Genomic DNA, 13512 nt, shown 5'->3' with positions numbered 1-13512 from the left:
TGCACCACAAGTGTGTTGTCTGGCCCAGCTGTCACTTCTCCTTTACTTCTCTTGCCCATCATAGTTAGCTACAGGTTCCCCTTAGTATTAGGTAGCCAAACTCTGCATAGGGAATGAGGGAGGCACTAAGGGAGGGGACTGAGCCGCCTTTCCATCATCCGGCTCCTGTAGGCACATGCCTACAGTGCCTTATGGTAAATCCGGCCCTGGCTATAAATGATGCCCTACTCTCAATAAAAATGGTCTGATAACAAAGCCAAATCGACAGTTAAGCTTGCCATACACTAGGCCGATTCCCCGCCAATCGACAGCAGATTCGATCACTGGGATCGAATCTGCTGTCACATCGTTCACGCTACACGCTAAATTTCGATCTATTTCGTCCCAAAATAGATCGATCCCATCGATCACTCCGTGCGGGAAATTACCGTTGATCGCCCGCTGGTAGGGAGCACGTCGCTAGCGGCGTTCGAGGGCCCGACGGCCGACGCAATACAGCTGCAATACATTACCTGCTCCGCCGGCGCGACTCCCCAGGTCTCCATTGTCTTCTCCGCTCTGGTCTGGTCTCCGGCATGCTTCACTTTAAACTTCCTGCCGGGACAGGAAGAAGTGAAGCATGCCGGAGACCAGACCAGAGCGGAGAAGAAGACAGCGGAGACCTGGGGAGTCGCGCTGGCGGAGCAGGTAATGTATGCGGGGGGGGGGGGGAACCCGGCGCCACCACCACCACCACAGATTGTGAACGGTTTCATGCTGAAATCGATTCACCATTGTTTTTCCAGTAAGGCAGGCATGCAATCCATCTCTGATCAAATTCGATCAGAGAGGGATCTATCTGTTGGTCGAATCTGATGGCAAATCGACCAGTGTATGGCTACCTTAACAGTTAACATGCAAAGCTCAGCCTTCCTGCCGGCACAGTGAGTACTGGGTGTATCTGCAGAGACAGTCACGTGCACAGCTGAGCCCTCCTGCATGCACAGTGAGTATTGTGTGCATCTGCAGAGACAGTCACATGCACAGCTGAGCCCTCCTGCATGCACAGTGAGTATTGGGTGTGTGTGCAGAGACAACCACACCTACAGCTCAGCCTTCCTACCAATTTAATATTGTAAGTATTGGGGTGTATCTGCAGAAACAGCCACATGCACAGCTCAGCCTGCCTGCCAGCTCAGTGAGTACTGGGAGAGTTACCTCTATGGCTAAGAAATACTAGGTGCACCTAATATGGCTAAAATAATTTAAACAGTTTAAAAAAAAGAGGCAAGTGCTAGTTTAACTCTAAAGGGTAGTGTCACGGTCAGCTATGTCCCAGAAGCCAGTTTTTATACAGCTTGATTTGTGAGCCCAAACTTACTGCATCAGGTCATGAGTCATTGCAAAATATCCTGTATGTAAACAAGGGAGCGCTGCTGTCTTCTCATAGCCTCTTATGGGAACACAAGCAGCAATTGTGCAGAGCGCACTAAAAATTGAATTAACTGCCTTGCACAGCATTGGCCTCTGTACCAAGTAAGCCCAGCTTAAAGTGAGCTGTAATGGCCAATATTTAGTCCGGTACAGTTTGTGTGTATTTTTATCGTCATTTTGCCACTTATTATTATTGGTTTTTGGTTTTAGCAGGCGTTCTTGGTTACATTCCTAAATTGTCCACTAGGTGGTGGTGTTCCTTCAAACTGTACAATGCACTGTTTGTTAGATAGCAGATTAGAAGTCTCAGTTTTGGTCTAGAATAGATGATGTTCCTTCAGATTATATACCATATAAAAAGAAACTCACTATAGATTAATGTACATTTAAATTGCAATGACACTTCCTACTGCACTGTGTAGGGGAAACTATAATCAAGGATTGAACTTCATCCCAATCAGTAGCCAATTCCCCCCTTCCCACAAGAAATCTTTACCTTTTCTCAAATACATCATCAGAGGAGTCTGTATGGCTGATATTGTGGTGAAACCCCTCCCACTGTGTGATGTCAGCACCATGGTCCTGACAGTTTCCTGTCTGTGCCAAGCAACCACTATCTTCTGCTGTGCATAGAACTCTCAGTACTGAACATTCCGTACAGATCACCGGGCGGATGTCACCACCAGTGATGCACTTCAGAATGTAAATCGGGAGAGGAAAGATTTTACAATTATTATTATTTATTGTATTTATAAAGCGCCAACATCTCAGTGGTGCCGACTCATTCCTTTAAATACGGACACTTATGAATTATACATGTCTTGTGGCTAGTTAGATGCAGTTTAGGCACCGATTATGTGTGAGAAGCCCCAGAACCTGTATAACTTAGATGTGTCAGTATTTAAAGGGATGAGTTGGCAACCCTGCAACATGTTACACAGCGCTGTACAATAAATACAGGTAGTCCTCGACTTACAAACGCCTGACTTACAAATGACCCGCTGATACGAATGGCATGGATTCTGTGTTTCCATCGGAACAAGCAAAAAAAATTCAAATTGGACTTGTAGTTTTTGAGAAAATCGATTTTGAAAAATTCAAAGAAAAAATGGCTATTAAACTTGTATACGCAGGTACAGAGGGCAGAGGGTGACACAGAGGGGGACACTAGAGGTACAAAGGGCAGAGGTGACACAGAGGGTGACACTGGAAGCACAGGGGGGCCCTGAGGAGGTACAGGGGACAGAGATGGCACAGTGTTCCGACTTAAGAACAGATTCAGGTTAAGAACGAACCTACAGTCCCTATCTCGTCCGTCGTTATCCGGGGTCTACCTGTATATACAATGATACAAGGATGACAGATATAACAAGGTTATACAACATAGAACAAAGTTACACAAGGCAAATTGTACAAAATACATGATCATGCGATATGGGCTGGTTAGGTAAGCCCAGTAATACAAGTACAGGCGGAAAGGAGCACACAATCCTGTAGACTACACTAGGGAAGGGAGAACCCTGCCAGAGGCTTACAATCTGCAAACACTGACTAAATCTACATATATAAAATTGTGTGTGTGTGTGTACTGATATGTTCTGGGGGTCTTACGTCCCCCTTTCCCACCTGGGTGGAACCACAAACAGCCAATCAGATTTTACCCATTCACATCAATGGAAGAAACTGTGGACTGCTCGTTTTAACCTGATGCATGTATTTCACTGTCAGTTTTCATCTCAGTTTATCTTCAAAATTAGGACAAGGCAATGATAATGTTGGTTTAAACAAAAGCTTGAATAAAAAGCCCCTGTCCGCAATGCGCAGGTGTTCAGCCAAAATGTTATAAACATCTGTCCCACATAGCTGAACAAACACCATTCGTTGCTGAGTCAAGTCGTCAGGGATGAGATTTATGTTATTTGCTGCTTATTAGAGACATTTTGTGCTTATCTATGACTAGGGGGCCGTGCCAAGGCCTCGCTGCTGGCCAGAGGCAGATGTTACGGGCAGCTGGGACAGAAGAAGACCGCCATCTTTGATTTCAACGCCGTGCTGAAGGATGAGCCGGACAACGCCGAAGCTCTCTGCGGGAAATCGTTCATGCAGATGACCATGAACCAGAGGAAGGTAACAGATGATTATTATTATTATCACTAGCTGGCGGCATGCGCAATGCATTGTGGGGCAAGAGTGCATGCGCCATTTCCCGCCACACACGCGCCATCCGTTAGTTACAGTTACCACTGAACACCAATGATTCGGGGGCGGGGAAGGTTGGGGTGGGCACATTGCCTAGAAATATTATTATAGGTGGAGCACCCTGCCTAAATATGTTGTTTATGGCTGGAGTCTGCAAAATTATGTTATTCTGCCATATTATACCATTTGAGGGTACATGACACCTAATTGTGATATTTAATGACTACATTCTCCCTTATTATGTTTGGGGCACACACTACTACTAGCCTTATTATTTTGTTTGAGGTATATGCTGCTTAATTATTCTATTTGGTGGGTATGCACTGCCTAATTAAGTTATGGAGGTCTGCTCTGCTTACGTATGTGATTTGGAGAGACACGGACTGCCTAATAAAGTTTGGAGGTACAGGCTGCCTAATTATATTATTTGGGGGTGCGCGCCGTATGATTATGTTATGAATGCCTGCGTAAATATGTTTGTGGGAGAGACACAGACTGCCTAATTACAGTATGTTTGGGGGCACAGGCTGCCTAATTGTTTAATTTTAGAGTGCACACTGCCTAAATATGTTGTTTATAAATGCACTTGGGTGACACAATAGACTAATAATTTTGTCTGGGGATATGCTGCTTAATTATATTATTTGGGAGGCATGAGCTGACTATTTACATTATAGGATGCTATAGCACGCTAGCATCAAGCAGTCTCTGCAGATTTATCTCCCTTGCCACCACCATATGGGAAAGCGCTGCTTTCTTATGTGTGTTGTGTTTTTGTTTCCTTTTGGGGATTGGAATATACCTTTTGGGTCATTTTGCCTAAATTTGTTTCGAGCAAAAATCTGGGCCCCCTGTCTTTGCGTTACACTGTTACATTACAGTTAGCTCTGCCCATATCCTGTCATGGCCACGCCTATTTTTTGGCGTGGCACACTCACTCCCTTTACCCCAAAATTATACTGCAATGCACTTAGTGCCCCCCTTAAAAAACATTTTTTGCTAGGGTGTCTGTAAATATTCAGCACCAGGTATTAAAGGACAACTGAAGTGAGAGGGATATGGAGGCTGCCATATTTATTTCCTGTTAAGCAATACCAGTTACCTGGCTGTCCTGCTGATCCTCTGCCTCTAATACTTTTAGCCACAGCCCCTGAACAAGCATGCAGCAGATCAGATGTTTCTGACATTATCAGATCTGACAAGATTAGCTGCATGCTTGTTTCTGGCGGGATTCAGACACTACTGCAGCCAAATAGACCAGCAGGGCTGCCAGGCAACTGGTATTGTTTAGAAGTAAATGAATATGGCAGCCTCTATATTCGTCTTACTATAGTTGCCCTTTAAATTCCCTAGGCACACCACTGTCCCTCTCACATCATTATCTGACCAAAGAGGAATCTATCTGATAGAATCCCTCCACACTCTGTACACAGATCTTCAACAGTTTTCATCATGAATTAGATTGAAAATCAGCGCACACTGAGGCTGGTTTCACACTGGAAACTGGCGGCGGAGATGCGGTGCGTCGCGCCCGCCGCACCGCCAGAAACAGGCCTTCAGGGAACACTGCATTAGTACGCGGTGTTCCCTGTCTGGCCACCAGCCAAGCAGGAAGTGACACATGCTTGCTGTCACTTCCTGCTTCGGGAATGTGGAAGTGCACAGAAGTGTATTAAAAAAGAATGTGTTAAATAAAATACGCTTCCGTGCATGCTCGCCACAACGTCGCGACGCCAACATTTTTTAAGTCCCCATGTCGTCATAGAGTAACAGGACTTCCGATCCGACGCAGAGCGATGCAAGTATGCGCTTTAACGTAGTTTTTTCCTTGCGTCCGCGATGCGGCGAAAACGTCACTTCCGTCGCATCATTTAGTACCCTAGCAGTATGAAAGTCTCCATTAAAAAACACTGCACTGCCCTGGTGTGAAAGGGCCTTGGCGGTTAGGTCTCCCCATCTTGGTTTCCCCTCCTCCCTTGGTCCATGCAGGGTGTAGGGGTAGCAGAGCTTGCACACACCTGTCTGGCAGTGCACATCTTCTCTCCACCTCCCTCTTTACCCCCAGAGACTAAACACTAAAGGCAAAACACCAGGAGTACCGTAGCATGTACCTGATATGACCACTAGGGGTCGCTTGTATTTGGCCTTTAGTGTTTGTCACATGACCAGGGGCGTAACAATAGGGGCTGCAAACCCTGCACCCGCCCAATCAGGGGGGAGCTTGGCCACTCATCGGCGGGGAGGGGGAGCAGTCCCCCCCCTCACCTCGGGCTCTCCCCTCTCCCCTCCATCAGTGTCTGCAGAGCTGGCAGGAACACAAACCTTCCTGCGTTCCACCGCCGGAGCCTCCTCTCTCTAAGTGTCTGCCGCTACTTCCTGTTTAAAGTAACGTAATTAGCTACCAACATTTTTTTTTTTTATTAAATTTTGTTTTTTTACAAATAAAAAAAAAAAAGACATAAATAGTTACCTTAGGGACTGAACTTTTTTAGTATGTATGTAAAGAGGGTATAACACTGTCGCAAAACTGAAAAAAAATCATCTTTGTTTCCAACTAAAATATTGGCGCCATACATTGTAGTAGTGAAAAATTTTAAACATCACAATAACCGGGACAAATGGGCAAATAAAATGTTTGGGTTTTAATAATGGCAGCATGTATTATTTTAAAATGATAATGGCCGAAAACTAAGAAATAATACATTTTCTAAAAATTTTTTCGTATTATTCCCGTTAACACGCAGTTAGAATAAAATAATTCTTAGCAAAAAGTAACCCCCAAAGAAAGCCTGATTGGTGGCCAAAGAAATAAGTTAATAAGTTATACAGTAGATGGTTATGTTGTGATAAGTAGTAATAACATTATAGGTGAATAAATGGAAGGAGCGCTGACAGGTGAAAATTGATCTCTTTTTTTTTTAAGGGGAAAAACCCTTCGAGGTGAAGTTGTTAAAAAAAATGTATATTTTTAAGTTAAATCAGTCCAAATACCAAAGAGAAAAGAGGTATTTATCTTGTTTAACCCAGCATTGTATTTGTGGCTTCCATGGCCCACGTCTGGCTGAGCCGCAGACCTAAACAATAGTGTGTGTGGAATGGCTGCTAGCCTCGGCCGGCACATTGTTCTGCAGGGCACATTATAATATCATCTGTCACTGTAATCTGACCAGCTCCAGAAACAGGCTGAGAAACGGCCCGCAATGCGCTGGATATTGTGCCAGTGCGCTGGCTCCTGCCCAGCTCTGCCCACAATAATGCCATTATCAACAGCTACGTGATGGGAATCGGAGACAATGGCATTCTTCACGTAAACGATCCATCTTTTATCACCGGAGGCCCCTGGGTGTAACAAGCTGTTCCCACACACAAAATGGCCGCCACACCTTGCCTGTCACCCACCCAGGCAGAATGAGCACATGAATCAAAGCTCCCTAATCTGGTGGGAAATGGACTTATTATGTTCCGAACTGTGCTTTGGGCATTAGATAAGAGTCTTACATCATATCAAACTTCTTCATTGGACATCAGACGTAAACAATATAACCTCCTCACTGTTTTCTTACATGAGAGGAAGACACAAAATGTTCTGTAGATCTGAAGAGAGAGAAACATATTTAGCTTACTCTTATGTTAGAATTCATAACTGGAAGGATTCTTTACTTATTGAACATATCAACGAATCGGAATGAATCTGAGGTGTGATAAAGGTGAGACTGGAGGTGTGAAGCAGGTGAGACTAGCGGTATGATGTAAGGTTGTCAGGGAAACGTATAACTGCCAATTGAAAGATAAAATAGCAGCAGCTCAGAAGAAGAATCACCGAGATAGAATCAGTTCCTCCTAAAAAATACTTGTAAACTACTGCTTGTTAGTGCAACTGAAAGCAAACAGTCAACAATGCATAGCAAGGAACGGATCAGTGAATAATGGGCATAAAAATGGCGCCGCATAAAAAAGATACGCTTATCGCTATTTATCGTTTGTACTGCATAATAATGGCGCACAGGGAAAAAAGAAGAAAAATGGCACACAGTAACGTTATTTATCAATAGCGCCATTCATATGCCAAACAGCAGACATTATTGCGCACAGTAACTTTATTTATCAATAGCGCCCTACATAAGCCTTAGCCAAACTGCAGACCAGGGATGGTCGTAGTCAGCCAACTTCGCTACGCTGGAACTACGCGTATTTTTACGCAAATACGCTTCGCAATCTACGGCTCCGAAATCAGCAACTTCGCTACGTTAGCATACCGTAGACTACGCGTTAAAATACGCAAGCTTCACGTAGTGCGTAGTGTAGTTGATGCGACCGCTTATGCTCTTATGCGGAAAATTTTCCGCAAAAACCTGCTAACTATGCGCATATATAAACTAATATAAGCATACATTCCACCATCCAATGCGGAATTGTATGCGTATAAAAGGGCAATAATATTTCTGTGCATGCGCAGTGATCCATATAGATGCAGTTACCGCACGCGTAGTTGACTTCGCAATACATACGTCAACTACGCGTAGCGGACGAAGCTTCGCATAGCGGGACTACGACTACGCGGAAATGCGTACGTGTAGTTCTTAAACTTCGCCTACGAACTACGATGCGTAGTTGCGTACTACAATGCGTAGATTTGCACTGGCGTAGTTTATGAGCAACCCTGCTGCAGATGTTATTTAACTGCAAAACAGTGAATGGATTTAATGTAACACTGTCAAGGTTAGGGTTAGGCACCACCAGGAGAGATTTAGGGTTAGGCACCACCAGGGAGGTCTTAGGGTTAGTCACCTCCAGGGGGGTGGTTAGGGTTAGTCACCTCCAGGGGGGTGGTTAGGGTTAGGCACCACCAGGGGGGTGGTTAGGGTTAGGCACCACCAGGGGCGGAGGGTCTTAGGGTTAGGCACCACCAGGGGGGTGGTTAGGGTTAGGCACCACCAGGGGGGGTGGTTAGGGTTAGGCACCACTAGGGGGGTGGTTAGGGTTAGGCACCACCAGGGAGGGCGGGGGTTAGGGGTTAGGGATAGTTACAGAGGGGGTTCTGTGTGTTAACGCTAAATAACTATAAGGCTTTAACTTTGACTATTAGCATATGGGGATCCAGAATGAACTCTGATCTTGATCTCGTTTATGTCATAACATTTCATATCAATACATTGTAGCCTTATTTTTAACTAATTAATAAAAAGTTATTTTTTAGCTTACCTGATGGGGTTAATCTAGTGTTGAATCAAGCCCTAGGAGCACAGAACATTTTATAATTAAGAATTGCAAAGTGTTTGGTATGACTGGGACCCTTCCAGTATTAGACTATGGGCCTGATTCACAAAGCGGTGCAGAGTGTTTGCACGCCTGTGAAAAGCCCTTTATCACGCCTAAACTCAGTTTAGGCGTGATAAAATGAAACTCGCGCAAAATTCCTGCTCGCAATCGCGCGGCGCACGCGATAAAGAGCACAAAACGGTGCTAACTCAGCAGTGCAAAGGTTATCACGCCTAATCTCTGTGTGACTTGAAATAAAAAAAAGGCCACTCATCAAGAAAGGCCACATTGAGTACTGATCAGACAATGCGGCCTCAACACTAACCATATATCTAACACAGGGGTGTCAAACTCAAATACAATCTGGGCCGAAATCCAGGGATGGTCGTAGTCAGCCAACTTCGATACGCTGGAACTACGCGTAGTTTTACGCAATTACGCTTCGCCAAACTATGGCTTCAAAATCAAATATTCGCTTCGTATGCATTACGTAGAATACGCGTTAAAATACGCAAATACGCGTAGTAGTGCGAAGCGTAGTGTATGCGGATGCTAATGCCCGTATGCAGAAAATGTTACGCATTAATTCCTCTTTTAAAATGCTTATACCAGGAACTCTAAGCGTACATTCCCCTTTCCAATGCATAAATTTACAATCGCAGGCGGAAAATTAGACGCGAGTAACGCATTCGTACTTCACTACGCAATACACGTTAACTACACGTAGTGGGCGTAAGCTACGCCTAGCGGTACTTCGCTACGCGTAAATTCATAGTTTTGAAACTTCACCTACAAACTACGATGTGTAGATGCGAACTACGATGCGTAAATTCGCACTGCCATAGTTTCTGCTCATCCCTGCCGAAATCGTACACTGGGACCTAGTCGGTGGCCAACCTCAATGTGTACTGGCCACTAACCTCCCTGGTGTCTAAGAGCTCCCTCTAACCCCTATACTGTTCCATGGTTGTCTACTGGTCCTCCTTCCCCTATACAGTTCCTTGGGGTCTAAAGTGTTTAGTGCTTTCCCCCACATGGCTTCCCTGGTGTTTTAGAGCTTCACCTCCAATATAGCTTTCCTGTCTCTGGAAGATGTAGAGGCCTCCTTCTACCAACAGGGGAGTTGCTAGGATCCTAAGAGATCTTGGCCACTTTTAGGCACTTTTGAGTTTCACCTCCAATATAGCTTTCCTGTCTAGAGTGGGCCAAACATAATGCAAAGTTGGGAAACCATTTAAGGCCACATTGAATGGCTCTGAGGGCCAGATTTGGCCTGCAGGCCAGGAGTTTGACATGTATGATCTAGAGCAGGGGTCAGGAACCTTTTTGGCTGAGAGAGCCATAAACGCCACATATTTTTAAATGAAATTCCGTGAGAGCCATACAATACAGTAAGTTTCAAACTGGGCCAGTAGGGCTCACGTCCCTGTTGCTATGGTGATGTGTATACAGTTGATCCTCCGGACAGCAGAAGTGTCAAACACATCTTCAGCTTCTCTTGGGTTTCAGCAACATTAGCAATTTCCCAGAGGGCCAGACAGGAGAAATACCGACTAACAGCTTGTACAATTAGCTAGCTGACTTGGGGGTTGGTTCACTTTGTAGGACGAGATCCCCGCACTTTGGCCCAATAGGCTGCTTGTCAAGTGACAGACAGCCTTTTGGGCCAGTCAAAGTGCGGGGGTCTCGTCCTACAAAGTCACTGGACCTGACAGGATCCAGGGTGGGACAATTGGAGCAGCCAGTCATTCTGGGGGAGTGCGAGTAAGTTAGTAGTGCCTGCTACAGCAGTAGGGTGCCTACTTTGAAAATGTTATTTGTGCTGCCACACTAAGCTGCGCTGCTAGAGCAGTGTAGCTTAGTGAATGAACCCCTACTGATTTGTCTGTGAGCCAGATGCAGCCATCAAAAGAGCCACATATGGCTCCCGAGCCATAGGTTCCCTACCCCTGATCTAGAGGCTTCCTTCTCCCGAGGTAGATCTCTGGAGTCCCTGGAGGATCCAAATGCTTCCTTCTCCCCAGGTAAATCTCTGGAGGATCTAGAGGCTTCCTTCTCCCGAGGTAAATCTCTAGAGGATCTGGAGGCTTCCTTCTCCCGAGGTAAATCTCATGAAGATCTAGAGGCTTCCTTCTCCTGAGGTAAGTTTCTGGAAGATCCAGAGGATACCTTCTCCCAAAGGAAAGTCTCTGAAGGATCAAGAGGCGTCCGTCTCCCGAGGTAAGTCTCCGCAGGATCCAGGTTCTTCCTTCTCTCGAGGTAAGTCTCTGGAGGATACAGAGGCTACACTCTCCCGAAATAAATCTCTGGAGGTAAGTCTCTGGAGGATGCAGAGGCTTCCCTCTCCCGAGGTAAGTCTCTGGAGGACGCAGAGGCTTCCTCCTCCTGAGGTAAGTCTCTGGAGGATGCAGAGGCTACCCTCTCCTGAGGTAAGTCTCTGGAGGATCCAGAGGCGTCCTTCTCCTGAGGTAAGTCTCTGGAGGATCCAGGTTCTTCCTTCTCCCGAGGTAAGTCTCTGCTGGATGCAGAGGCTTCCTTCTCCCGAAATAAATCTCTCGAGGTAAGTCTCTGGAGCATGCAGAGGCTTCCCTCTCCTGTGGTAAGTCTCTGGAGGATGTAGAGGCTTCCTTCTTTCGACAGGGGAGTTGCGAGGATCTTAAGAGATCCCGGGCACTTTTGGGCACTCACGCCAGAAAATGGGTGTGGCCAAGCACCAGAATATGGGTGTGGTCATGGGTGGAGCCACATTTGTATGAATTTAACAGCAGTCTAAAGTAGGACTGCCCAGAAAAATGTTGAATGAAGCCCCCTCTCTATTAATATTTAAAAAAACTGAAACAAATGATAACCATAACTAGGCAAATTTATCTGGCTTCTGTGCTGGCTGGTCTGACTTTCTGCTGGGCGGGCTGGCCTGCCGCCAGGTTGCCTGGCAGTCCCCCCCCCCCCCCCCCATAGCATTCTCTGACTTTCTAGTGGACCCCCTCCCATTCTCCCACAGGACTCCCATTGAGACATCACAACTCCCAGCATGCCCCTATAGAATAACCACAGTTCCCTGCATACCCCCATAAAGCCATCACAGCTCCCAACATGGCCGCCATTGAGGCACCACAGCTCTGACTCTGTCTGGGGGACATCCAGGGCACCCCAGAAAAGATCCATGGCACGTACCACTGATCTTTGGGGCTAGCAACCCCCCTGTCTCCTGGTAAGTCTCTGGAGGATGCAGAGCCTTCCTTCTCCCGATGTACCGGTAAGTATAAAACTTTTTACTTTTTTAAAACGTACACAGATTTGCTTTAAGCCAATAAAACAACAACACTGATCTTGTTTGCGCGTCTTTGTTTAAGGCTGTAAGTCAAAAAAATGTATTTTGGAGGGGCTGATTTGCCCACCATAGAGACAGCCAGAGAGGGAGAGAATCTGAAGTGACCAGACAGCCTTCTACAGCCATAAGAAGAATATGCTGTATTTCTGTGCCCCTTTATTTCTTTTTCAAGCAATACAAAATGGATCCTATGCTGTCTTCAAATTAATATAAAAGCCTCTAAATTACCCGTCAGGGCTGCGGTCCGTCCCCCGGCTTTTTATTATATCTGCGCTCTCCTCAAGGTCAATCCACGGAGCATGGCTCCATCGAGCTAATTACACTCTTAGCGCAGATGGGATTTATGCGCGTCCCTCACTTAACGCAGTTAGAGCTCTTCATTCCAGAAGGAAGATAGGACGAGCAGCTTATTGAAGTGCACTTTGTGAATGTCAAATTGCAGCGGATGGTAAATATATGTGTTAAAGCCGCGGTGGAAAGTCAGCAGCATTCCAACATGGCTCGTCGCTGAGTAGAGAATACGCCGATCCCATCATGAGATGTAGACAACAAGATGGCTCTGAGCTTCTCTTGCCCCACTTTACAGCATCGACAGCATGGAGGTTCATGGAGCTTGTTGGTCAATGGTCATCACGGTGGTGGTGGGGGTGGATATCATGTTCATTATGTCAGCAAAGCACCTCAAAGAGGGAAACAAACACAAGGGGCAAGGCTGGATTTACTATAAGGCACTGTAGGCTCGTGCCTACAGGCGCCTGATGATGGAAAGACGGCTCACTCCCCTCCCCGAGGGCCTCCCTCCCTCCCTCCTTCCCTATTCTGAGTCTTGATGAGAGTGTAAATGAGAGGTTGCTCACCATGCTCTCTACATTCTAATGGCGAGTCAGAGGCACCTCTTGCTACCTTATACTGAGGTTCCTCTAGCTACCTGTAACGATCGATGTCAGCACACAGAGAGATTCTGATTATTGATGATCTGCAGAATCATCAACAATGCAGATGTATGCTTGATTATGGATGATCTGCAGAATCACCAATAATTCAAGTATGACTAACCTCTGGACACCTAATAAAGTGTAAGTGTTTGGTGTAACTGTAGGCTATCTCCCGTGAGGTGGGAGATACAGGCAGCTCGGCCAAGAACCACCTGAGGGGCAGGTGGCCCTGGGAAGTGCAGGGACTATCTCCTTGAGAGAGGGAATAGTGAGAACCTGGCAACCAGGGATATCTGGAGATCAGATAATAGACTGTACTGCAGCCAGGGGACTCCAGGGGAAGAGGCCACTGGCTGCTAACAGGCCGGACTCTCT

General features: G+C 46.1%; 1 protein-coding gene across 3 annotated transcripts in view; it reads left to right on the top strand.

Moving 5' to 3' along the window:
- The window catches only part of TTC34 (tetratricopeptide repeat domain 34), an 83576-nt gene that overhangs the window by 29755 nt on the left and 40309 nt on the right, over positions 1 to 13512 (top strand). For all 3 annotated transcript variants that reach the window (XM_068238848.1, XM_068238850.1, XM_068238849.1), the window contains one exon: positions 3374 to 3540. In XM_068238848.1, the coding sequence (XP_068094949.1) occupies positions 3374 to 3540 (167 nt within the window). The remainder of the gene's footprint in view (positions 1 to 3373; positions 3541 to 13512) is intronic.

The sequence above is a fragment of the Hyperolius riggenbachi genome, chromosome 6, assembly GCF_040937935.1.
Source record: "Hyperolius riggenbachi isolate aHypRig1 chromosome 6, aHypRig1.pri, whole genome shotgun sequence".
Taxonomy (NCBI): domain Eukaryota; kingdom Metazoa; phylum Chordata; class Amphibia; order Anura; family Hyperoliidae; genus Hyperolius; species Hyperolius riggenbachi.
The sequence above is the reverse complement of the archived record's forward strand: the minus strand, read 5'-3'. Positions and strand labels throughout refer to the sequence as shown.